Consider the following 24,764-nt stretch of genomic DNA (forward strand, 5'->3'; position numbering starts at 1 on the left):
AAGAAAAAAGGGATTCTGGCATGAAGAATAGAGCAATCACAGGGAACTATATTCAACATCCTGTAATAAACCATAATAGAATTAAAAAAAAGAAGAGAGCAATCATGTACCATCTTGGTTCCTGTTGTGTCTCTCCATGGGGCAGTCAGTACTGCTGGGGCCGTGCAATCCTGGGGTTGGAAATATTTTATTAAAACAGCCTTTCCCTACTACTCCCTTTAAAATATATTCAAAATAAGGACTTAGGATGTGGAAGCTTGAGTATCAGTTTTTTCCAACATGAAAGGCCCTAGCATTGAACGACAGTCCAGCTGCCCGACTTGCCGTATCAGTGAAAGTGGAAGAGCAAGTCTGCCAAAGAAATCTCGTAAAAAAGAGGCCTACTTTCCTTTTAGATGCACAGCAGCAGAGGCTGAGGGGCAAGCAAAGAGACTGCCCCTCTTGTCAAAAGAACGTTTTAATTACTGAGTCTGTAGGTGTCACGGCCCCAACCCTTAACTCACCCACAGCCCTTGGAGACTTTGCAGCTGACACAGCTGATTCTTGATTTGGATTCCAAATTACCATCTATCATGAGAGGCAGCACAGGGCAGGTCTGACACGGACAGACAGGCTAATTATCAGAGGGTGCTGGCAGGCCTGGGAGTGAGGTCACTACGTTTCTCTCTTTGAACCCTCCTCGCCTTGGAATCAACGAGAGACTTGATGGCATTGTTGGGGAAACAGTCCCAGACTAGAGGAGCTTTATTCAGATTAAAGACAACATATCCCTCCCAGTTTGCAATTCTAATTTCATCCTGTCTGAGTTGCATCCATTGCTGCCTCCGCCCACCACACTGGTTATAAAAAGACCATCTCCAGATTGGAATGTCAGGAATGCAGATGTCACTGCACTTGACAAGCTAGTTGTAACAGTGTTGTCATGGATCCCTGTACGGGGACAGAGACAGAGATAGTCAGAGATCAAGGAGAAAGAGCCCACGGAGGAAATCTGTGAATCTCACACACACAGCTCAGAGAAAAAGTGAAAAACGGAGGTTGAAAATAAAGGGTGGATCCCAGTTTAGGTGATGTCTCCTGTCTGCCTGGATTAAAGTGGTCTCCAAGAGCTGGCTGGCCATAAGGTAATGACCAAGGAATCTTAGAGTCCAAGGGGTGGTCTGGGTCGACAGATGAGGAAACAGAAGCCGAGAGGGTTGAAGTGATAGCATCAGGACTAGAACCCAGCTCTTCGGATTCCCGTCCTGTGCCCTTTTGTTAAACTAGAAACTTTGGAGCCAACTGTGGACGGTGCCATAGCTGCAGCGGCAGTTTCTAGTCGAAGACCACAGCCTTCTAACTCACAGGACTTCAGGATGTTGGAGCTGGAAGAGACTGAGGCTGTTGAATCTACCTCCCTCATTTTACGGAAGAGGCAAGGGAGGCAGAGAGGGAAAGTAACCAGTGCCCGTGCTCAGTGTCGGGGCCAGAACTGGAGCCCAGCGCTCCTGAACCTGCAGGTTGACATTACCGTAACTGCAGAGACATGAAGTAGGAATCTAGTTCTCTTTAGTTTGAGAGGTTCTATTCCTGAAGAGCAAAGGAAACCCTGGGGTGGATCATGGACATAGGACACTCTTGAAGATCTCATCATAAAATGAGTCTCATCGTTTCAGGTGCGGCAAGGCAGTAACAGATTCTGTAAGAAATGGGAGTTTCAGGGTCAGGCCCATGACTTTCCCAGCCAGTGTGATCCTCATTCGCCTGCCCCTTGTAAATAGGGGGTTGCTCTTAGGATATTTCAGTCTGGAATCGGCAAACTACAGCTCCCAGGGCACATATGTTCCACCTCCTGTTTTTGCAAGTAAATTTTCTTGGAACACAGCCGTGCCAATCCACTTCTGTATTACTTATGACTCCTTTCATGTTGCAACGGCAGAGTTGAATAGTTGTGACAGTATGGCTTGCAAAGCCTACGATATTTACTATCCGGCCCTTTACAGAAAAAGTTTGCCTATCCTGCTCTAGAGTTCCATTATTAGGTGTCTGTGAAGTGGGGAATGTTCATGTTCATGTTCACTGTGGCAGAAATTTTAGAGCAGCAGACAGCCTGGGCTATCCATCGTACGAATGGTGAAACAGAGCTAGCCCTTACTATCTGGAGAAATGAAAACTGTCCATTATTCCCCGAAGTTTAAGGAAAGGTCTGAATAAATAATGTCATTTTTCAATAAGCACACTTGGTGCATTTTCAAGTTCTCTTCTGTATGGTTCCCGGGAGATTGGAGTTCGCTGGGATCATGAGAAAAGAAAGGTTCTAGATTTGATTAATCAATAGGATCTGAGTTGTTTTCCTTTAAAATAGGCACGAACTAGTCCATTCTCCTTACGGGGCAGAAAAGGCTTATAATTAGATTATAATTCAAAACCAGCTGATCACATGACCAAACTGAACGGCATTCCTGGTCAGCCTTGTGTCCTGGTAAAACAGGACAAGGAGGCTGTGTTTATGCTGTGGGGGGGAGACCCTCCCTTCCCTTCATGGGTGGGAACCAGCAAAAATTCTCTGCTCCTCTAAGGACCGTTGGGGATGGGGAGGAGACGAGGCAGAGGGGACACTGAGACACACATCTGTGCTTCCCACACCTGATCTCGGTTTACCTCTGGCTCGGCAGCCAGGCCCTACACCTCATAAATGTTGATTTTGATAACAGTTTGAAGTTCAAAGGATTTTTAGAAAACAAATGGATTCAGTTACATTACAAATAGATTCGCTAGATTTAGTTTTTAAGTAATGTGAAATTCAACCCATTTCAAAGTTTTATAAATAAATAGTTTCTTTTTTCTTTTTTTTTCTTTCCAGACCGTGACTCTGGTCCTTATTCACAAGTGCTTTTGTGAAAAGCTACTTAGGCCACCCTAGGAAATGAGAAGGCTGTGACCATCCCTTCCCTCTTTAGATTTCTGGGCTAGGACCAGAGTATAAGCGGAGGCCCAGAAGCCCTAAGTGCAGCCCAACCTCCCCCTTTTCTTCCCGCACCTCCAAACAGCTGTCCTGGCCACCCATGGCCCCCATACTCTTTGGGGAGTGGAAGAGGTCTACTCAGGCCCTGGAAATGGACTTGGTATTGTTTGGGGAAGATAGTCCAGGTTCCTGGATGAACATCCAGAAGGGGGGTGGATGGCCACTAGGTGTGTACATCCCCTTGGCCCTGCGGACTCGCTCTGTGGGGAGGGCACAACTGCAGGAGGCTGGAATGGGGTGCCTCTAAAGCGGGGGTGTAGTACTGACACTGAAGGCCCCATCTTGGGACTCAGCCAACAGTAGGGAAGGTCCTGTGGTCTGTGGCTTCTCTCTCTTTTTGCCCCTTTTGCCTCGTGCCGGGGATCATCATGGCTCATCACCGAATTAAACAACAAGAAGAAAAACATTTGAGCAAGGATGCTGATGTACTAGGAGGACACCAGCTGTAGAGAGCCCAAGTTCCGGGAAGCCTGCCTTAGTTGGAACAATAACAATTGTTTTCCTATTCCAAGAACACAGCATGTAGGAAGCCTGCCTCTCTGTAGGCAAGTGGGCTTCTAGCTGGAGCCAGTTCCTGCTGAGCTAAGAACACAAATACCACTAGTTCAGGTCTACAACCCACCCTGGACAGGATTGAGGCCCTCGGGTGGGAGTTTCCCAAAGCCACTAGTCTCAGCCGTTAACCGGGTTCCCATTCTGTTCTATGGGTAGGAAGCTGTGTCATGCCTGGTTTTTTGTCCCTGCAGATAACAACACCATCTCGGAACTCAGCTCCCTGCATGAGGAAGACAGCAGTTTCCGCCAGTCTTACCATCAGATGCGAAGCAAACAGTTCCCTGTGTCCGGGGACTTGGAGAGCAATCCTGACTACTGGTCAGGCGTCATTCGAGGCAGCAGCGGGGCAAGCCGGGGGCCCTCGGCCATGGAGTATAACAAAGAGGATCTGGAGAGCTTCAGGCACAGGTGAAGACGGCCGTGGCAGGGCGACGCTGGTGCTGGGCGTGCGGGGACAGGAGCCGGGAGGCAGGGTGCATCGGAGGCTGCTGTGATCCAACAGCATCTCTGTCTGCCCTTCCAGGTTATCCTGCCACATCTCTCTGTGGGCTGTTGAACATCCCTTTCCCACATGTATTAAGCAAAGGAACACTTGGGACACCATGTGCAGAAGTAATCACTCAAGGCTCTTTGAAGAGGGTACTCTAGACCCCTTAATGAACCTTGTTAACATTTCTCTGCTCTTCTCATGTTTTATCCTATAACCTCTAAAAAACCCCACCCATCACCTCCACCATTTTTTTTTTTTTTTTTTTTTTTAATGAAAGCTTCTTTCTTTCCTTCTTTTTGGCTGTGTTGGGCCTTCGTTTCTGTCCGAGGGCTTTCTCTAGTTGCGGCAAGCGGGGGCCACTCTTCATCGCCGGGCGCGGGCCTCTCACTGTCGCGGCCTCGCTTGTTGCGGAGCACAGGCTCCAGACGCGCAGGCTCAGTAGCTGTGGCTCACGGGTCTAGTTGCTCCGCGGCATGTGGGATCTTCCCAGACCAGGGCTCGAACCCGTGTCCCCTGCATTGGCAGGCAGATTCTCAACCACTGCGCCGCCAGGGAAGCACCCCCTCCATCATTTTTGATCATTTGTTTTGTGAAAGGTCAAATGCCAAACATGTTATACTGTTGCATTTGAGTCTCATAATTCTAAAAGGGAGGTACTATTAATGTCCCCATTTTAGGTTGGGGAAACTGAAACTTACAAACGCTAAGGAACTTACCCTGGGTGACATGGCCAATGAATGTGGGGCGGCCAAGTTGTCTGTCCAGTTTTGTGTAGCCAGTGCCCTCCGGATAGCACCTTCCCCACTCACCTATCCTGTATCTTGAAGGGCAGTAGATATTGCTTTTCTCTCAAAGTACCAACTGCAGGCTCCCTCTTGCCTGCCACCCCAAGAGGTAACTTGCCCTCGCCTCTGAGGAAGGAAAAGTCCTCTGTTTGTCACCAAATATTACAGGGACTCTGTGGGCCACCGCTGTGTGTACTGCAGGCCCACATCACCCACGCTGGCTTTGAGGGTGTGAGGAGTGAGTCAGGAGGCTGTCAACCAGAGGTCACATCATAATGGCCAAAAGAAGGCCCAACGTGTGTTTCAGCACCGTGTAGATCACAAAGTATTTTTACCCACACAACCCCATCTTGATCCTTAACACTAACACTCGAGATGGGCATGGCCGCCTTGAGCTTGTTGTTTGTTGATTCTGAGGCGTGAGAGATGCCCGAGGTGATTCATCCAGCCAGGAGCAGAGCCGTGGTTCGGACCTCGGTCTCCTGGCAGAGGCCCCAGATACGACAGGGGCCCTTAGATCCCCGCTCAAGCTCCCTGCCTCGCGCACGGCTTACCTGGACTGACCAGCGCCTCCTCTGCCCGCAGCCAGCAGCGCTCCAAATCGGAGATGCTGTCGCGGAAGAACTTCGCCACCGGGGTACCGGCCGTCTCCATGGACGAGCTGGCGGCCTTCGCTGACTCCTACGGCCCGCGGTCCCGCAGGGCGGACGGCAACAACCACGAGGCCCGGGGCGGGAGCCGCTTCGAGCGCTCAGAGGCGCGGGCGCACGGGGGCTTCTACCAGGACGGCTCGCTGGAGGAGTACTACGGGCAGCGGAGCCGCAGCCGGGAGCCCCTGACCGACGCGGACCGCGGCTGGTCCTACAGCCCCCCGCGCCGGCGGCCGCCCGACGACGCACACCTGCCCCGCCTGGTGAGCCGCACGCCGGGCGCCGCGCCCAAGTACGACCACTCGTTCCGGGGCGCCGGGGTGGAGCGGCAGGCGCTGCCCGAGGGCGCCAGCCGCGGCGGCAGCCTCGAGACGCCGTCCAAGCTGAGCGCGCAGCTCGGCCCGCGCAGCGCCTCCTACTACGCCTGGTCGCCGCAGTCCACCTACAAGGAGGGAACGCCGCAGGGCGAAGAGGAGGACGCGCCCGACGACGCGCTGCCTCCCTACAGCGAGCTCGAGCTCAGCCGGGGCCCGTCCTACCGCGGCCGTGACCTGCCCTACCACAGCAACTCGGAGAAGAGGAGGAAGAAGGAACCCGCCAAGAAGACGGTGAGGCCCAGGCAGCTTCCACGGGGTCCGGGCGGGGAGCCAGCGGGCACGATCGCTGTCCAGGAGCCGCGGGGCTGGGGAGGAGGGAGAGCTGAGAAGGAGGGCCCTGCCCCAGACGCTGAGTGGGGCCCAGGTGGAGGCAGCGGGTCCTCCTGCTTGGGGAACGCAGGTGTCAGGCTGCTTTGTCCCCCGCTTCCCTCTATCCAGGACCAGGTGAAGTAAGTGAGTGTGGGCCCCTGGAGCACTGAAAAAAGGCAGAAGTAGCAGGTGCATAGGTGTAGAGTGTTCGAGAGCATTAATGACGAGCTTTAAGAAGCACTTAGCATCAGGGATTCTAGGGGTCATTACTACCACAGGCCTTTAGGTGGGCTTCTGAGGTCTGCGTGCAGGCGATCTATGCTCCAAGCATGCTTACATGTGTCTTCCTCCCCATCCCTTACCCCCTTTAGGGTGAGGGTTTCTAACTTGCATCAAATGCCCCAAAGAGTCCACATTCCCGAGGTTAGTAGCCATCGGTGTTCATGAAGGACAGCTCACTTCTTTTTTCCTTTGACGTTTTATTGAGTGTAAACTATCCTATGCCCTGTATATGTGAAGGAAGTCTTTCAGTCCCTGCCCAGCTAATTGTCTCTTGTGTAAGTGGCCTTATTTAGACTTTGTTTTCTTTCTAAATGCCAAGAGCAGCCTGTTCCATCCCTCAGCCCCCAAATGTGACCTCAGAGGTTGTTGGGGGACAATCACAGATGTGGGTTTCCAAGGTGCCTTTGTACTCCAGAGGCCACTCTCCAAGCCCAGATGCTTCTGCCCCCTCCTCAGTTACCCTGCCTCTCCCGCCATTTTGTTTTTCATGATTCCAAGCTGGACATTTTCTTTAGTGTGTAGTATGGGGAGAGAACATGAACAGAAAAAGGTTCTGGCATGATTATTAACCCCTCCAAAACAAAAACTGTGATGACCAAAGTACTGTGAGTAGGGAAGGAACTTTCAGGTGATACCAGGTTTATGGTACACCATCTGCACTAACTGTTGTGGAACTGTATACATTGTAGTTATCCTTAAAGGAGTGAGAAGTTATTCTGTGGCCATGGGACTAAGTTTCATGAGATGTATGTTGGCTTCAGCACCAGTTAAGGCTTAGGGACAGTAGTCACAAGCCTAATGAAATGCCCTAAAAGTCAGGGTGTGCCAGGCTCTGAACAGGTGTGGACTCTGCCCAGGGAACCATCTGTTGTGTTGTGTTGGGTTTCTTTAATCAGGCTCTTCCTGCTCTTCCCCCAGAGTGACTTTCCAACCAGGATGTCCCTTGTGGTCTGATGTTTGTTTTCAAGACAACTCTCTGGATGACTAGAAATCAGAAGCAGAAAACGGGAACAAGACACAAATCCAAGAAGCAGCAGGCCCGAGACCTTCTCTGGCCACCACCTTGGAAGATTTGCTGATCTTTGCTTTGGCAAGGGATGGGGGGCAGCCTTTAAGGGAGGCTGATTCCAAACCTCAGTGCCCATCTAACTAGTTTGAGAAGCTCATCAAGAAAACAACTACGTGTGAGCACATTCCCACACATGGAGTTTCTCACCCACAGAGTTCATCCTGCCCAATCTCCTTCCTTAGCCAAACCAGGATTCCTTTTCCAATTCTGAAAGGGAGTTAGCTCTGGACTGCTAACTTCCAGATAACGCCTATGCCGGCAGTCTGCTTTTCTATACCTCCTGTGCTGTGCTTAGAGACAGAATTGATTACTACTATTAGAAGGGATTCACTGACAGCGGAAGATAGCTTCAGACAAAATATACCTTTTAGCCCCATTACCTCCCAGTCACTAGTCAATGACTGTTGTTACACTGAAATCAGGCCTGTGGTGAGCTCAGTGACAGTGACCTGTGGGACAGTCACAGAAATGACTTCAGTGTACTGTTCTGAATGACAGTTCTTGAGTGGCTGGAACAAAGCAAGAGCTGTCGAAGTGGTATTTCTTCTTCCATCCTGAGAACATAAACTGCTTTTTCTCTTTTGGCACAGCGACGTCTGAGTCTTGGACATCAAGGGCTCTCCCTGTCCTCCCTTCTCCTGGACTCTCCACAGGTTGGTGCCACACGCAGAGCCCTGCCTCCGTCTGCACTCTGATTAGGTTGTCATCAGGTGCCTTTTGATAAATGATTAAAATATACACATGAAAGAGAAGAGGGAGCAAAAGAGGAGAAGACAGTAATGCAAAATAGAGAAGAATGAGAAGGAATCTAAGAAGAAAAGAATATATTGTCTCATTATAATTTGAATATGGGCCATTTACCCCCGCAGACTCCACTGGATCTTCTGTGTGTTTTATACTTCATTTACCATGAATTGTTCCTGCCATCCCAGCTTCATCATTCCAGGACACCTGAGTGTGGGACAGGCATCCCTGGGCCTCACCAGGCTGCCACTCTAGATGCTCTTGGGAGATGAGAGGTATTACTTTCTCAGGAAGGAGCACTTCCTACTCCCACCCTTGTCTAAATGATAGATTTTGCCTAAATCCTAAAGCTAGATCATTCTGGATTTTGTAATTTGTATAGAGTGTGAAAAATGGCCACTCTTCCCTTCTCATCAAGAGGTGCAGTCTGTTTCTCAACCCCTTGAATCTGGGACCGGCCATGTGATTTGATTTGGCCAGTGGCCCAATAACAGATGTGACACAAGCAGAGACTTGACAAGTTCTTGTGCATGGGGCTTGTCCTCTCTTGCTGCTCTTGGGAAACTTGCAGTCACCACCAGGTGAATGAGCCTGGGCTAGCGTGCTGCATGACGAGAGAAAGGGGCCCAGTTACCCCCATCACCCTAACTGGCAGCCTATCAACTCTCAACTGATTGCAAACACATGAGGGAGCCCAGCCAAGACCAACAGAAGAACTGCCTACCTGAGCCCAGCCCAAATTGCTGATTCCTACTCAAGGCATGAGAAGTTGGTGCACTCTTTAAATGTTCATTTCTCTTCAAGGAAAAACTGGCTTTTTCTTCTTGTCTGAATGTTTAGCCCTAAAACCCTGACTCCATCTAACCTTAGGGATCTCTCAGTCTCCACTTTCTTTGACAGACTTTTGTCACAGCTTTTCATCCCACACTGTTATGGTGGGATACATGGTTGGGTCAAATACTGGGGGACAATGATGCTTGGCGCTATCCCTCTGCTCCCAGCAGTGGTCCATCCTCTATCTATGGATCCATGGACAACCTCTGAAAAAGGCTTCTTCTTCAGCATCTCCTTGGTCTCTCCAGAACCGTCTGGCTGGAGCTAGGCCCTTTTCTCAGAGTACCATCCCTCTGGTATCCATTTAATTCATGGCATTTCCAAACCGGTCCTATGTGTGCAATGAAATAAAGAAGTGGCTAGGTGAGGGTCAGAAGGATGAGTTGATATCATTGCCTGGGGGAGAGCTGGCCTGCCAAAGGACTTCACAGTGGCCTTGGCCTGTGTGAGCGGAACCAGGAGAACAGTTCAGCCCAGTGCTGGCACTTCCAAGGGCTGGAAGACACAAGCCATAACCCTGGTGCTGAGTTTTAGACTTGCTGGTGTCCCTGGCCTCTGAAAGCTTTAGGTCTAGTCTGTCTTTTTGGGCCCCGATTCCGATGGTAAAGATGATTAAAACATCGTTTCTTAGTCACCAGCTTTGGATTTCAACTTGCTCAGGCAATTTTAGAGAATCTTGGGTAGCTGCAGTAGCTATTATCTCATTATACTGAGCACTGTGTCAGGCTATTCACCACCAAAGAGCCCCGTAGCACCAGCTGCAGAGACCAAAAATACTGCTTTTATTAGTCAGGGGCATGTATGATTTTGGTGAAGGTTGAAGGGAGCCATGGGAAAGAATTATTAAAATTGGAAACCTGCAGTCCCCAAACAACAGAACTACAGACAGACAATAAAAAAATACAAAGATGATAACAGGCTACTGAAATAACCTGGGGAGATGGGACCAGGTTGTCCTCCGAAGGGCTGCATAAATCACTCGGACCTCCAGGCCTCCAGTCGAGAGAGAAAACAGTCATTTCTGGGTACGTGGACAGGAGATAAGGTTGACTGGACAAGTAAAGGCAAAGCTGGCCATCCTCGGCACCCCAGCTTTTCTCAACACATCCTTCTGTTTCTTCTCCCCTAAGTAGTCTGTCCTGCATAGGAAGTGCTTATACATGTGAGCTTCCTTCCTAGGTGTTACTGGGGGTACAAGATAAGACTTGTGTAAGACTTGGTCTCCATCCACGGGGACCCTGCCATTGAATAGGGGGAATAAGACATGCCCAAGAAAGAACTGGGAGATTTTATGCATATAATATGAAATATTGCTATGGATAAATTACAACAAACCCAGAGAATTAAAGGTTTTTAATTTAAATGGGTATATTCTGATATTTGTGTTGTGTGTGTTTGTCCATCCATCCTATTTAAAGATATGCTCAGTGATCTGAAAAGCCAATATTAAAAAGTCTGAGCTGGAAGAGGTGAGTTAGGATGGGGAGGGTTGAAAGGCAGAGGCCCCGGTGGGATGACGCGTGAGAGTGTTTGCCTGTGAGTCACAGCTGAGTCAGGACGTGTTGGATGAGGGGGCATGGATGCAGGTGGCATAGATGAACTTCTCTAGGCCATGCAGAGACTTACGAGGAAGCTGGGGGCATTTGCTGGACCTCGTGCTCACGGGGGAGCTCTCCAGGGGTTCACTTCTGCAGCCGTGAGTGTTGCTGTCCACCTCCACTAATGCAGAGAATGTCCTGCAGAGATGATCGGCCTCATCTCCATGCTCTGCACCTGGCACGGGACTGCGCAAACTGGGCATGAGAAGTGGCTGCCCTTCTAGCCCACGGCTCTCCACGCTGAAAAGACCTAGCCACATCTGTAAATATTTCTAAATAGTCTCAAAGACTTCCTGTAGGTAATCTGATGAGACCTTAGGCAGCCTTTGAGAGAGGCTAAGGTCACAGATAGTGTTGTAACTCACTCCCTCTTTTCTCGATAGATGGAGAGATAAGCCATCGCTGCCATTAGTGAAGTCAAAACCCTAATTGGGTCTTTCCTGTTGGATCAGTGTTTTCCCAGATTGCCGAACCATATGAATTACTTGATTGCTGTTGAGAATGTGTTGTTGGGCCCTGCCTGGGAGATTGACGGGGTGGGTCTGGGGCTAGGATTTGTACTTTTAACACATATTTCAGGAGAGTCCTATGATCACATGTATTTGGGAAATCTTACGCTAGATCATACCTCATCATGTGCCCCAAAACACTTGGTCGTGAGCCTTCCGCAGGCTTCGACATTTTTTCTTCAAATGTCCTGGTGAGGTCGCTCGTTCTCCCTTGGGGCTGGCAGTGGCGAACCCCCCGGCAGTCTGGCTCCGATGCTGGTGATTGGCTGGCCAGGGTCCAGGGGTAGGAGAACGGTGTGAGGCAGAGAGAAAGGAGCGCTCGGAGCACGCCCCAGCAGGCTGTTCCAGTTGTTTCCAGTCCTAGAATAGAGATCCTGTTGTGACAATCTCAGATCTGAGAACAAGAATTACAGGTAGTTTTCTCATTCCCTTGATGTCATTCTGAGCAAAGCTTAGATCCTGAATAGAAAGAAAAGAGACCATTGGGGAACTGGCAAAAATAAATCACTTTTTGAAGCATTCAACTCGTCAGCCTGGCTGGTCAACACCTACTTCCGCCTTTAGACCCAAAGTGGGATGGGCAAGAACAATAAAATCTATGTTATATATCCTTCCAACATCAGATTTAAATGCTGCCACAATCTTACAAGGGTATGAAATTGATTTATAAGATGTACAGATCCAGAGTCACCAAAATAGGGGCCAGGTACTTATAGAAAAAAAAGTGCCTAGTTTTTTCCCGCCAGTATCCTTCCTCTCTTCACCCGGGAAGCCGCTCAGTGAAGCTCCAAGTAAGGGGCTTTTAACAACACAGAGAAGCAAGGATAGTGTGGAGCTGCTTTAAGCAGCAGCCTGAGCTTTAGCACTGCCTGAGGGTAGTAAGAATAAAGTTTGTATTATTTTTCTGGTGTATTACTGTTTACAGACCACTTTCACATGCATTATCTCATTTGATCCTCACAGAGACCCCTGTGATAGAGGCAGGGTGGACGTGGTGGTCCCATCAAACAGTGTAAAACGGAGGCTGAAAAAGGCTAAGTGATTTGCCTATAGTCAAGTAATTTTTTAAATCATAGAGCCAGGCCTTCTGACCGTCTGTCAAGGGTTCCTTCCAATTCCTATAATACCCGTGGAGTGGAATCAGCCCAGCATCTGGGGAGAAGAGTCCCGGATGCAACGCTTACTCATGGCATCACCGGGGAGATCTGTGGAGACAGGCCCTGTGGCTGCTTCATCCTCCTAAGCGCTGGTCCTCAAATACTGCTCTGAGAGGGAAGTTATGTTAGGGTTTCTTGGTGAGGCTGGATACAGGTCCATGTCGTCTGGCTCATTTCTTCTAGGGAGGCTAGAAGAGATACAAACTTGCCTCTTACCTTGGCTTTCAGAAAAGCCACTCTATTAACAAAGGTATTGGGCACCGTCCAATGAGAATTTTCCTTGTGGGAATAAAGGAAAAGGGAATAGAAGGAACAACAGGACAAAGAAAGGTCAGAAAGCTGCTTCATGAGAGTCACCTGCCCAGTTATTTTTGTGTCTTGTCTGTGGCATCAAAACTGAAATACTTGTATCACTGTTGCCCATGACTTTTCTTCAGTGTCAAACATACAAAGTGAATTTGTCTGTAACGTTTAAACTAAATAAAGCATTTTCACCTACATTGGTTATGAAGAACTCATGATTTAGCACAACTATGTTTAATCATGATCTGACATTAAATGACCTCAGCAGGGGAAAAAAAAATCATACAGTACATGACCTCCTCAGGTTGTTTTAAGTACTGTAATGGGGAATGAATACTGTGGGACTAGAGGCAAGTACTGACAGAGTGTAATGTACGTTTTTATAGATTTTAATAAGCTACGGCCCGGATACATTCTGTGGCCACTCTCCATAGACTGTCTGACACTCAGGAGTTGAGGAGTAGGAAAGATGATTGGACAATGGGATGGTTCTTAGCTCATTTTCAAGAAGGGTCCAAGCATTTGCCTGCTAGAAATGGCACTTGGGGAAGGGAGGAAGGAAACTATTTGTGGGAAGACATTTTAAGTTCTGAAGAGATTTGAAAAATTCCACACCATCATAATTTAGAGAAGGCAACTTAAAACTTTTGTTAGCAAAGGAAGTGATAAGTACCCCCAGAGAACAATTAATCCTCTCTTCTTGGCCAGGCCGTCTCAAGGGAGTTCCAGACTTTAGGGTTCTGGCTGAATGGAAAATTTGTCCTTGCTTGAAGCATCTGGACTCAATTTTCTTCTTTTAATGGTTAACTTTAAAATGTTCACATGTAGATTTAATTTAAAGTTAGACACTAACAGTTTAACTCTGATTACCTCCTCTGAACTTTCTGCTATTTTATCCATTGCTTTAATTCTATCTTGCTTTTCAGCTTTTATAAAATACGGTGTTTGACTTATAAAGTGTTTGTTTAGAATCACCTACTTGTTTTTTCTACACATCTTTTCTTCCTGCATTTCAGATCTGCTTTTGAAAACATCTCCATTCTATCCGAAGGAAGTTTTCTTTAGTGATGGTCTATTGGTAGGATACTCTGTCAGTTTGTATTTGTCTCAAACAAAATCTTTACTTCATTCTTGTTCTTGAAAGATAATTTTACTGAGTATACAATTTTAAATCAATAGTTATTTTCTCTTGGCACACTGAAGATATTATTCCACTCCCTTCTGCTTTTGTTGTTGCTTTTGAGAAGCCAGTTACCAATCTAATTATCCTTCCTTTACAAGTAATCTGTCTTGTCTCTCTGGCTATTTTTAGGATTTTCTTCTTTTTTCTAGTGTGTTTTTTTTTTTTTTTTTTTGCTTAATCAACATGTGACCAGTTGTGGATTTCTTTTTACTTATTCACATTGGGATTTGTTGTGCTTCCTGAATCTGTGGATTTTTCATTAATTATGGAAAACTCTCAGCTATTAACATGTCAAATATTTCTTCTCCTCTTTAAACTCTCTTTTGAGAATTCCAATTGAATGTATGTTAGACCTTTTCATTCTATTCTACATATTGCTTAAATCTATCTTTTGTATTTTTCATCTCTTTATCTTTCTGTTGTCTCTTCTGGGTAATTCCTTCAAGTTTATCTTCCACTTCACGACTTTTCTCTTTAGTTTCCCCTAATCTCCTTCCTTTGAGTTTTAATTTCAATTAATAAATTTTTATAAATTTTTCATTTATAAAAATTCAATTTAGTTCTTTTTCAAATCTGCCTGGTCATTGACGATAGTGTTTTGCTCCTTACTGTTGTATACAATTCCCTCTTATTTCTTTGAATATATTAAATGTACTAATTTTATACTTTATACCCAATAATTCTAATATCTGCATTCTTTGTGGGTGTAATTTTGAAGTTTGGTACTTCTGCTAACTCTCACTCGTGGTTTCTTGTTTCCTTATATGTTTTGTAGTTTTTGACTGTGAATTCATGTTTGGTAAAATGTCATATTGTATTGATGCCAGTCAAGAAAGACCTTTCTTGCTCCTTACCTGTCCTCATTCTCTCCATAATAACTCCACATCTACATACATATACACAGCAACCCTGGAGGGTCCAAGAAGAATAAGTGATTGAGGGAAGAAGCAGTGGAAGTGCTTAGTGGGGAAAATCTAGAAGGTACATGCCTTTCTCTCTAATGCAAGCTTCTAGAGTAAAATGAGCCTACAATAGGGGAGAGCAAGAAACTTTAACTTTACAAATTGTCCAGTTTGATCATTATAAAAGAATTATTATTTTAATTATGGAAGTAAGACTATTTGGGCAAGTTAAAAGTGAACAGAATGCCATGTATTATTCAAGAGTAACCAAAGAAATTATGGATCTAGATTTCATTCAAGAAGCAAGGAAGGAGTAGACCCATAGGATGGATTAGAATTAGGCAGTTGTGGGGAAAAATCAACTGTTTTACGTTTTAACCCTACTGATTTCTGTTTGCTTAATGTAAAAGTCATATTTTTATATACATTCAATTCAAGAAATAAAGAAGTAGGCTGATTTCGGTCTCTGAAAAAAATCTTGGTAGAGACATCCTAATAATACTTATCACACCATTTAGGTGAAAGTTACATTTCTGGTGAATTGGTATTAAGCATTTCCTGAATGCTCATCAAGTGGCCTGAAATGACTCACCAAGTATGGCAGGAGGTGTAGAGGTAGCTAGCAAGTTGCTCAGAGAAGGGGAGTGAGTTAGCCTGACACGCCATCTAGTGGCACACATATAAAGGAACGCCTCTGGTGCTAACTTTCCAGGACTCAAGGTATTGAAGTGTGCCTCACAGTGTCTAAGAGTTGTATCCTTAAAAAGTTGTGTATTAATTCTCTTATGGAAAATCAGATTAAGTGCATTAAGAGTTCTTTATTTGGAAGTGGCGAGTCCTTCGGTATGTTCTGCAAGTTTAGATCTTTCCACGTTATAGTTTCAGGGTAGACTTCTGTGGGTACCACTTGGGGAAAACCTCATGTTTCTTGCTTGGTACGAAGTGGAAATGAAGCACATTCCTCCCTTGATTTAAAGCTATTTTAATGTGTTCTTTTTTAACACCATTGAAATATAAGTACTGAAGTCAGCTCAGACTCAGATGCTACAGAATTACAGTGAAGTCAGTTTCTCATTAACAAGCAAAAATTATGTCACTGAACTGTGCAACCAAAGGATTTAAACCGTCCATTCCCTGGCCTTTGACTGTAAAAAGATGAATCAATCTCTCTCTCTCATTCTCGCTCTCACTCTTTCGCTCCGTCTCTAAAAAAACAAGCAGAGAAGATTCCATAGTCTCTTACATTAAAACACTTTTTATAAAAAACAATCCTTGCTCTCAAGAGATGTTTTCTTATATTTTGTTTACATATCTTGTGCTGCAGCCCAGCACCAATGTATTCTTGGCTTGTTTTGTTTTTTCCTGAGATGTTCGGTCTCCAGTAGAGCAAAGCCAGAGAGAGAGATATGCCAACTTCTTTTTAACACTGTGCTTATAAAAGCCCTTTGCTCAGCTGAATGGAATTCATTTATAATGGCATTGCTACCATCCCCTCTCTCCCATAGCCTCTTGGTATTGCTGCAGTGGTTCAGGCAACTGGCTTGTCTTACTCCTTCATGCCAGAGAGACAGCCACTGAAGTTCCAGCTGAAGTTGCTTTCTTTTTGCAGCAGTATTAGTCAAAAATCTTTTGCTTGCAAATGACAGAAGCCCAGCTCAGGCTAGCTTAAGAAAAAAAAGGAAGAGATGGAGGTTGTGTGTCAGAAAGATCCTGGGATAGATCATGGGATGGAAGAAGAGCTGTAGGAACTGAGGGAAAATCTGGGTTGTGATGTATTCAGATTCTCTCCCTGTCTATCACTCACATCTGTTTGTCTTTTTATATCTACATTTTTCTCCCACTAAGGACAGACCTTCTCTACAAGGCAGGAATATAGTCACTAGCAGTCCAAGAGTCACAATTTTCCAGCTCACATGGCCCCAGATAGGTGAAGGGTCTTACCCGTGGGAACAATCCTGGGGAAAGGCTGTGACTGACCCATGCTGAGTCATGTGCCCATCTTTGAGCTCATCCTTGTGGCCAGAGAGATGGCAAGTCCATTTATGACTAGAAGGATGAGACTCAGTGATGGACTGGATAGTGGGATAAGACCACTTCTCCAAAGGAGGGAGGGAGGTGTTATGAATAGAAGTAGGAAAAGGGATTCTGGGCAGATAGAATACCATAACAACGGGCATCCACTACTGCATGCTGAAAGATTCTTCTCCTACAGTCATGGAGCCTTGAACACCCCTCAGGTGTAATATCCCTATCCAGGGCATTAGGGGGCTGTTTTCTTTGCAATTCAGTGAAAATTCTCACCAGAGCCTTCCATATACCGGTGTATCTCCTTGGTTATACTCTGCTCATTCTAAATTGAGAAATCTGTCTCTGCGTCACTGCCTTAGTTAAGACTTTTCATCTCTTTCCTGGGTTAGTCTAATATCCCCCTTTCTTCTCTCCCACCTCCAGTGTTGTCCCCTAATAATTCACCTTCCACTTTGTTGTCAGAAGTTCTAGCTAGCTTCAAGAGAAATACTTGATGTTCGGCAAGGTGCCTTCTCCTTTCCTCTCCAAGCCCTACAGAACTGGGGACTTCTAGCCTCCCGATCCACCTCTTTATTTTTTTCTGTACTAGCAGGAGAGGAGAACTAACTGGATTCCCGAGAATCCCTGCAGCTCACCGGACCACACTTCACGTGTAAACGTGAGTGTTCACGGACCCCACGCTCTCTTTTCTGGTCCCACTTCCTCTTTCATTTCCTGCCTCAGGGTGGCCAGCACCTCTGTGCTTACTTCCCTCATGGGAGGGCGCCCTTGGGTAGAGTCATCACGAGGCATCTCGGCCTCAGACCAAAGCTGCATTCTCTCACAAGGTTACTGGAAACCCTGCAATGAGGGAGATAGTTGTCCCTCGGAGCCCTCATTTGACTTGTACTCTTTGTGTACATGTATGTGGCATTGGTCATGGGAAAACAGGGCTGTGCCACCCCAAACCTCTAATGCTACAGAGGACATTTGTTGACCAAAAAATATTTGTACATGCTATAGAAAGTTTATTGATGTATGTATCTGTACATATAATTTTTATGTTAGATTATGTGACTTTATATCTTTTCGAAAAATTCATTAATTTCTTCTAGGCAACCAATATCTCATACCCATCTGACCATAGATTTACACTTTCCATTTCAGCATTTGACGCAGAAATTCAAACAAAATACTGGACAAGTTTTAACAAGTTTAGAGCAGCAGTTTCTTGAGGGGAAAAAAATCCATTTATTAAGAGATATTCTCTCAAAGCAAAGCAAACACCATGTCCAAGGCCTCCCCATGAGGAGAACTTGGAGAGCGCCCATAGAGATTCTTCAGATTTAAATAACTCAATACAACAAGGGTGGATTTTCACAATGATCCAAACTCTCGTCCTTCAGAGCAGGCCTTGGGGCGTTTTCAAAAGGAAACCTCTTCTCCAGGCATTTGAGGGCTCTTGTGTCCACTTTCAGTGCTTCAGAAGGAGAAGTCTTCAAGAGCTGGCAAACAGCTCTCCATCACAGCAGATGCACCTCTCATTCCAAGAAACTTATCAACACAATTTTTTTGCTCTCAAGGAAATTTGAAACCAAATAAAATATTTTAAATTCTTGACTTATGGAGACCTGGGTTTTGTTTTGCTTTGTCTTGTTTTTTATAAAGCTGCCAAATGCTCCTCAGAGTATTAGAAAGAAAAAAGTCTACCTAAAGACTCTCACTGTAAGAACTGTAAGGGATAAAAGGGAACCACTTAACTCTGGCTTGTGGTAGAAGGCACCCTGACAGTAGGTAGTGCTGACTCGCACAGAGGACTGGGTGCTGGGGCGCTGGGCTGTGTGCCAGGAACTGGGTGGGTGCTGGAGCCCCTGGATCCAGGCAAAAATTTTAGCAGCACATAGATCATCCAAGAGTGAGAGCCGGACACTCTCACACAAGCCATATCACACCTTGATAATGACCCTCAGTTACAAAATTCCAGATGTGTAAATATTTCCTAATCAGAAAACTGAAATAAATAGTACAGTTGAAATTACCATACCTGGCAAGACCAAAGTCTGACTTTGTCACACCCTGCATAAAACTTTTCTGGCTGTCCACAGTCTTCTTGACACAAGGTCAAGTGCCTTAGAAAGTACACAAGGCTCTCTGTGGTCCAACCTCTTCCTGCCATTGCAGCTTCACTGCCAATTTCTACTTCAACTTCTCTTTTTTCTTTTTCTTTGCTGTGCTCTTATATGCAGAATCATTAGGAGCACTTGAATACACTGTGTTGTTTTGCATCTTTGTGCCTTTATTGCAGAATGCCTTCCTCACCCTCTTTGGGCACCTCCTTACACATGTTTTTAAGATTCAGTTTGGGTGTCACATCCTCTAGGAATCCCTGCTCCCACCATGCTGAGCTAAAAGCCCCAGTTCCCTGCTTCCCTGGCAGTGTTCATCCTGTCGCCGCATTCAACGTGAATTCAAAAGAATCCCTTTTTGTGTCTGTCCACCCACTGAAATGTAAGTTCTTTGAAAGTATGCTTTTTTTGTCTCCTTCAGATCACCATGGTGCGTGGTACACAATAAGTTCTCCATCGTTAGCTGAACTAAACCAAAGTGGGATCATGTTATGATATTCTGAAAGCTCTGATCGCAGGAGGACTGGACAGCAGTCACTCCCATGCTGGTTGAATATGCCCAAACCCTTCCATATCCAGGTCACTGCTCAGCCAGGACAGATGACCTCAGTCACCTTGAGGCTTTCCTCCTAGCCATACGCTAAAGCAGAGGTTGGAAAACTTTTGAAAGGGACTTGCCAAGATACTGGTCCCTTTCTCAGTGACATGTAAGCCTAGAGGGGTTTGGAGGGTAGGAGATGGGGATTGTGTTCACCTATAAGCCATGGGCGAGAGGCCAAAGATTTTGGAGGTAGAAACACCTGAGGCCCTATACTGGCTGCCAACCTCAGCTGTTCACTCCAACTGAGGATTTATATCCATAGAGGGTTTTGATGCCGTGTGACTGAGACATGAAAGAAGTTACCAGTCTCTAGGCCACAAGCTGCTTGTGTGTGTTTTCATCAGCACCTAGACCAGCCATTACGATCCCCAAGCTCATGAGAACCATGAAGGATTATAAGATATGTATCCAAGGCAGAGGTATCAGGATTGGACAACTCAGGGGGGGCTTGGAAGACATCCTGTCCAGGTAGTGGGGAAGATGGAGCGCTGAGCTTCCAGAGAAACCTACTCAGTCTCTGACCACCTCTGGGTCTGCTCCCTTCCTCTCCACCATATCGGAGCCTCAGTCTCTTTTAGTCTAAAAGGCAACAAATCAATGCGATAGGTAGAAAATATCAGTGTTATGAGCACCCCTTAACCTCTTTCTCTTTCAGTGACCACCGTATTGGGAACGGCCAGCTCAGAGTCTGCAATTTGTGATATAAAACAAGGTAATGAGTGAGGGCAGAGCCCAGAGGACCCTGGCCTGGCTCAGTGGATTCACATGGAATGAGCAGAGTGTGGGAGAGAAAAGGGTAAAAGATAATGGTCAAGATGAGCTAGGAGAGTTTGGAGAGGGGGAAAAAGGAGATTTGGGGTGTAAGATCTTGAGGGAGATATGAAAAGAATATTTTAAAGATTTTATTATTTTATTTGTTATGAATGAAATCCCTTCTGGCATTTTTGAGGAACTTTAGTATGTGTTAAACTGGTTATAACAGAATTTTAATATCTCCCTTCTTAGCAAGATCTCTGTCTTGTCATCTAGCACAAAGGGATTTTTTGTGGCTTCTTTGAGGAGGTGCTTCCATGCTTAGCATGAAAACCAGGGGAAGAAAGGACAAGATGCCCTATTGTGTAAGTGAAGGATGGAGGACTGATGGTTTTGGAGATGAGCTCCAGAGAACAGCCCCTGGATCCCCAACAATCTTCCCACATTGCAAAGCCTCTCCCTGACTCCTATCGTCAGCCCTGGCTGTCTGGAATATTACCTCCTATTTCATACAATTTTAGATTGTCCCATGGCATGTTTATGTACATTGTTATCTGATTCATAACAAATCTGTGAGGAAAGCATAACAGGCAATTTCCCCCTCTATTTTACAGATGGGAAAATGAGATCACAAAGAGGGGAATGACTTTCTTGAGGTAATTTTTAAAAAGACAACAGACACTGGAACTAGCACCCAGGTATCTTGAAGCCTGGTTCATTAATCCCCATGACACTTAATTCTTTTTTTTTTTTTTAATTTCTCATTACTTCTTTTTTTTTAAACATCTTTATTGGAGTATAATTGCTTTACAATGGTGTGTTAGTTTCTGCTTTATAACAAAGTGAATCAGCTATACATATACATATATCCCCATAACTCCTCCCTCTTGCGTCTCCCTCCCACCCTCCCTATCCCACCCCTCTAGGTGGACACGAAGCACCGAGCTGATCTCCCTGTGCTATGCGGCTGCTTCCCACTAGCTATCTATTTTACATTTGGTAGTGTATATAAGTCCATGCCTCTCTCTCACTTCATCCCAGCTTACTGTTGCCTCTCCCTTTGTCCTCAAGTCCGTTCTCTACATCTGCGTCTTTATTCCTGTCCTGCCCCTAGGTTCTTCAGAACCATTTTTTTTTTAGATTCTATATACATGTGTTAGCATGTGGTATTTGTTTTTCTCTTTCTGTCTTACTTCACTCTGTATGACAGACTCTAGGTCCATCCACCTCACTACAAATAACTCAATTTCATTTCTTTTTATGGCTGAGTAATATTCCATTGTATATATGTGCCACATCTTCTTTATCCATTCATCTGTCAGTGGACACATAGGTTGCTTCCATGTCCTGGCTATTGTAAATAGAGCTGCAATGAACATTGTGGCACATGACTCTTTTTGAATTATGGTTTTCTCAGGGTATATGCCCAGTAGTGGGATTGCTGGGTCATATGGTAGTTCTATTTTTAGCTTTTTAAGGAACCTCCATACTGTTCTCCATAGTGGCTGTATCAATTTACATTCCCACCAAGAGTGCAGGAGGGTTCCCTTTTCTCCACACCCTCTCTAGCATTTATTGTTTGTAGATTTTTTGATGATGGCCTTTCTGACTGGTGTGAGGTGATACCTCATTGTAGTTTTGATTTGCATTTCTCTAATGATCAGTGATGTTGAGCATTCTTTCATGTGTTTGTTGGCAATATGTATATCTTCTTTGGAGAAATGTCTATTTAGGTCTTCTGCCCATTTTTGGATTGGGTTGTTTGTTTTTTTGATATTGAGCTGCATGAGCTGCTTGTAAATTTTGGAGATTAATCCTTTGTCAGTTGCTTCATTTGCAAATATTTTCTCCCATTCTGAGGGTTGTCTTTTTGTCTTGTTTATGGTTTCCTTTGCTGTGCAAAAGCTTTTAAGTTTCATTAGGTCCCATTTGTTTATTTTTGTTTTTATTTCCATTTCTCTAGGAGGTGGGTCAAAGAGGATCTTGCTGTGATTTATGTCATAAAGTGTTCTGCCTATGTTTTCCTCTGAGAGTTTTATAGTGTCTGGCCTTACATTTAGGTCTTTAATCCATTTTGAGTTTATTTTTGCCCATGACACTTAATTCTTCCTTTGTAAACAAGTGTAGAGATTGTGGAAGCACATATTAAAAGTGAAGTGCAGTGAAAAAGCAACATAAATTAAAGGAGCTGGGAACATTGTCCATTAACCCAGGGCTGGAGGCTGATGGCCAGCTCACATGGGATGCTGGGAAGAACTTACAGACCCACTGGCAGTGAACAATCCAGAATTAAAACCCAAGAGAGGTCTACAGACTGGGACAATGGGCCATGTCTAATAGAATAAATTTAAGAGGAATAAATGTAAAGTCTTAAATTTTGATCTAAATGATAATTGCACAGGATGAGATGGGGAGAAATTGCTTAGGATCCTTTTATCTTTTTACTCAATTTGTTTTAAAAAGGGTTTGTTGGGCACCCATTGTGTCTACATGATGTTCTTGACCAAATAACTTCAGTAAACAAGAACCAGACAAATAAAGCCCTATTCTGCTGGAGCTCTGATTCCAGTGAGAGAGACAGCCAGTATGGAGATAAAGAAATGATTTCATAAAAGTATCAGTGTAATGAATAAAATAAGGCAGAGTTACAGACATTAATTATTAAGAGGTACGACAATAGTAGAAGGGTGGTCAGAGAAGGCCTCTCTAAGGAGGAGGCATTTTCAAGCTGTTACCTGGAGGATAAGAAGGAACCTAGACTGCGAGGATCACTGGGCAGCGTTCTAGGCAAAGGGAAAGCAAGTGCACGTGGATGTAGGTAGGAAGGATTTCAGGATGTTTGAAGGACAGAAAGGAAGCCACTGTGGCTCAGAATTAGTGAACTAGGAAGGAAGCAGGAGATGATGCTGGAGTGCCTGCAAGGGCCAGGTTGTGTAGGCTTTGAAAGCCACAATAAGCATGGCACACTGCAAGTCATCCTCCCAAAATCTATTCTCCTTTTCCTCCTGGGTAAAAGACTTTCATCTGGACACCTAGCCAGACAGAGTTTCCCAGCCTTCTTTTTGTGAGGTGCAGCCATGCCACCGATGTTATTGCCAAAGGAATATGAGCAGAGGAGATTTGTGCGACACCCACCCCACTTGATTGAAAGGAAAATGCTTATCTTTCACTTCCTCTCTTTTTCCTTCCCTTGCGTGACCAGCCATGCAAATAAGGACAATACGCTTGCTTAAGGGAGGATGGAGCAAGAAGATGGAAGGAATCTGGGTCTCCGAAGGACCTCATGGAGCAGAATTGTCTTGCCAGAATTGTCTTGCCATTCTGCTCCTTATGGAGCAGAACTGTCTTTCACTCTTATGTGAAAGAGAAATAAACTTCTGTCTTATTTACGTCACTGTATTTTGAGATTTTTTTAATAGTGATGTAGTCTTTACTGCAAACTAAATCAATGAGATATTTGGATTTTTTTTCAAAGTGAGAAACCATTAGAAAGTTTCAAACAATGAATAACACAAACTATGTTTCAAAAAGATCATTCTGACTTCTGCATGGATAACAGATTATAGGAAGGCCAAGGTGGGAGAAGGGGAAACAGTTAGAAAGTTATTGTAGATTTTATGTGAGAGATAACAGACTAAGATGGTGGCATTGGAGATGGAGGTATAGGATGGATTATGAATATATTCTGGAGGTTAGAGCAAGCAGGCTTTCTGATTTATTAAATTTTGGAGGTGGTGCAGGAAAAGAAAAAAACAAATATGATTCTTAAGTCTCTGACTTGAATAACTGATGAGAGAGTGATAGGATTTCCTGTGGTGGAGAAGATTAAAGTACAGGGTAGGATGGGATGCTTTGGTAGCAAAAAAACCAAAAACCAAGAAAACAAAAACAAAAACAGTAATCTTGACACAAACTGGCAAAAATAATAAGCAAATTTATTAGCCTACAAAATGTAGAACAAGCTATAATGTTTGGGTGTTTCAATGGCTTAAATATGTTACCAATGGCCTCTTTCTAACTTTCATCTTTGCCATCCAAGTTTAAGCTTCATCCTAAAGCTAATTCTCTTTGGGGTCAGCAACTGGGACAATGTGTTTCTTTGCTCATAACCAACAGGAATGGAGAGAGAAACCGTTCCTCTAAGCATATAGTACAGGTCCTTCCTGCTAGCCTGAATTTGCTGACTTAGGTCTGCCGTGTTCTGATTGGTTTAAATGAATAAGGACCAGAGTTGGAGCCCCTGGCGTCTGAGTCATGACTGATACATGGAGAGTAGTGAGTGACACCTGGGGAAAATCAAGTTCTGTTGGGAAAGACAGGAGGAAGGATTGATTAAGAGTTTATGTGTGTGAGCTTTAGCTCTTTGTTTCTTTCTCCCCATCTGTGAAGTGGGAGAAAAATATAACTGCAGCCTTAGCAGACAGAGGAGGAGAGATTTTTGTGAAGAAAACTAGAGCAAAGGTCTCACTTGCACTAAGAGGGAAGGCTTGTTCTAATATCAAAGGACCCATAGGGTAAAACTGCTG

General features: G+C 45.1%; 1 protein-coding gene across 5 annotated transcripts in view; it reads left to right on the plus strand.

Moving 5' to 3' along the window:
• ILDR2 (immunoglobulin like domain containing receptor 2) overlaps positions 1-23,627 on the plus strand; it is a 70,317-nt gene extending 46,690 nt beyond the window's left edge. For all 5 annotated transcript variants that reach the window (XM_082360879.1, XM_082360880.1, XM_082360882.1 and 2 more), the window contains 3 exons: positions 3,751-3,967; positions 5,420-6,092; positions 7,371-23,627. In XM_082360879.1, coding sequence (XP_082217005.1) covers positions 3,751-3,967; positions 5,420-6,092; positions 7,371-7,406 — 926 coding nt within the window. In that variant the 3' untranslated portion in view covers positions 7,407-23,627. The remainder of the gene's footprint in view (positions 1-3,750; positions 3,968-5,419; positions 6,093-7,370) is intronic.
• Positions 23,628-24,764: the final 1,137 nt, after the last annotated feature.

The sequence above is a fragment of the Balaenoptera borealis genome (assembly GCF_965194805.1).
Source record: "Balaenoptera borealis genome assembly, chromosome: 1".
NCBI lineage: Eukaryota > Metazoa > Chordata > Mammalia > Artiodactyla > Balaenopteridae > Balaenoptera > Balaenoptera borealis.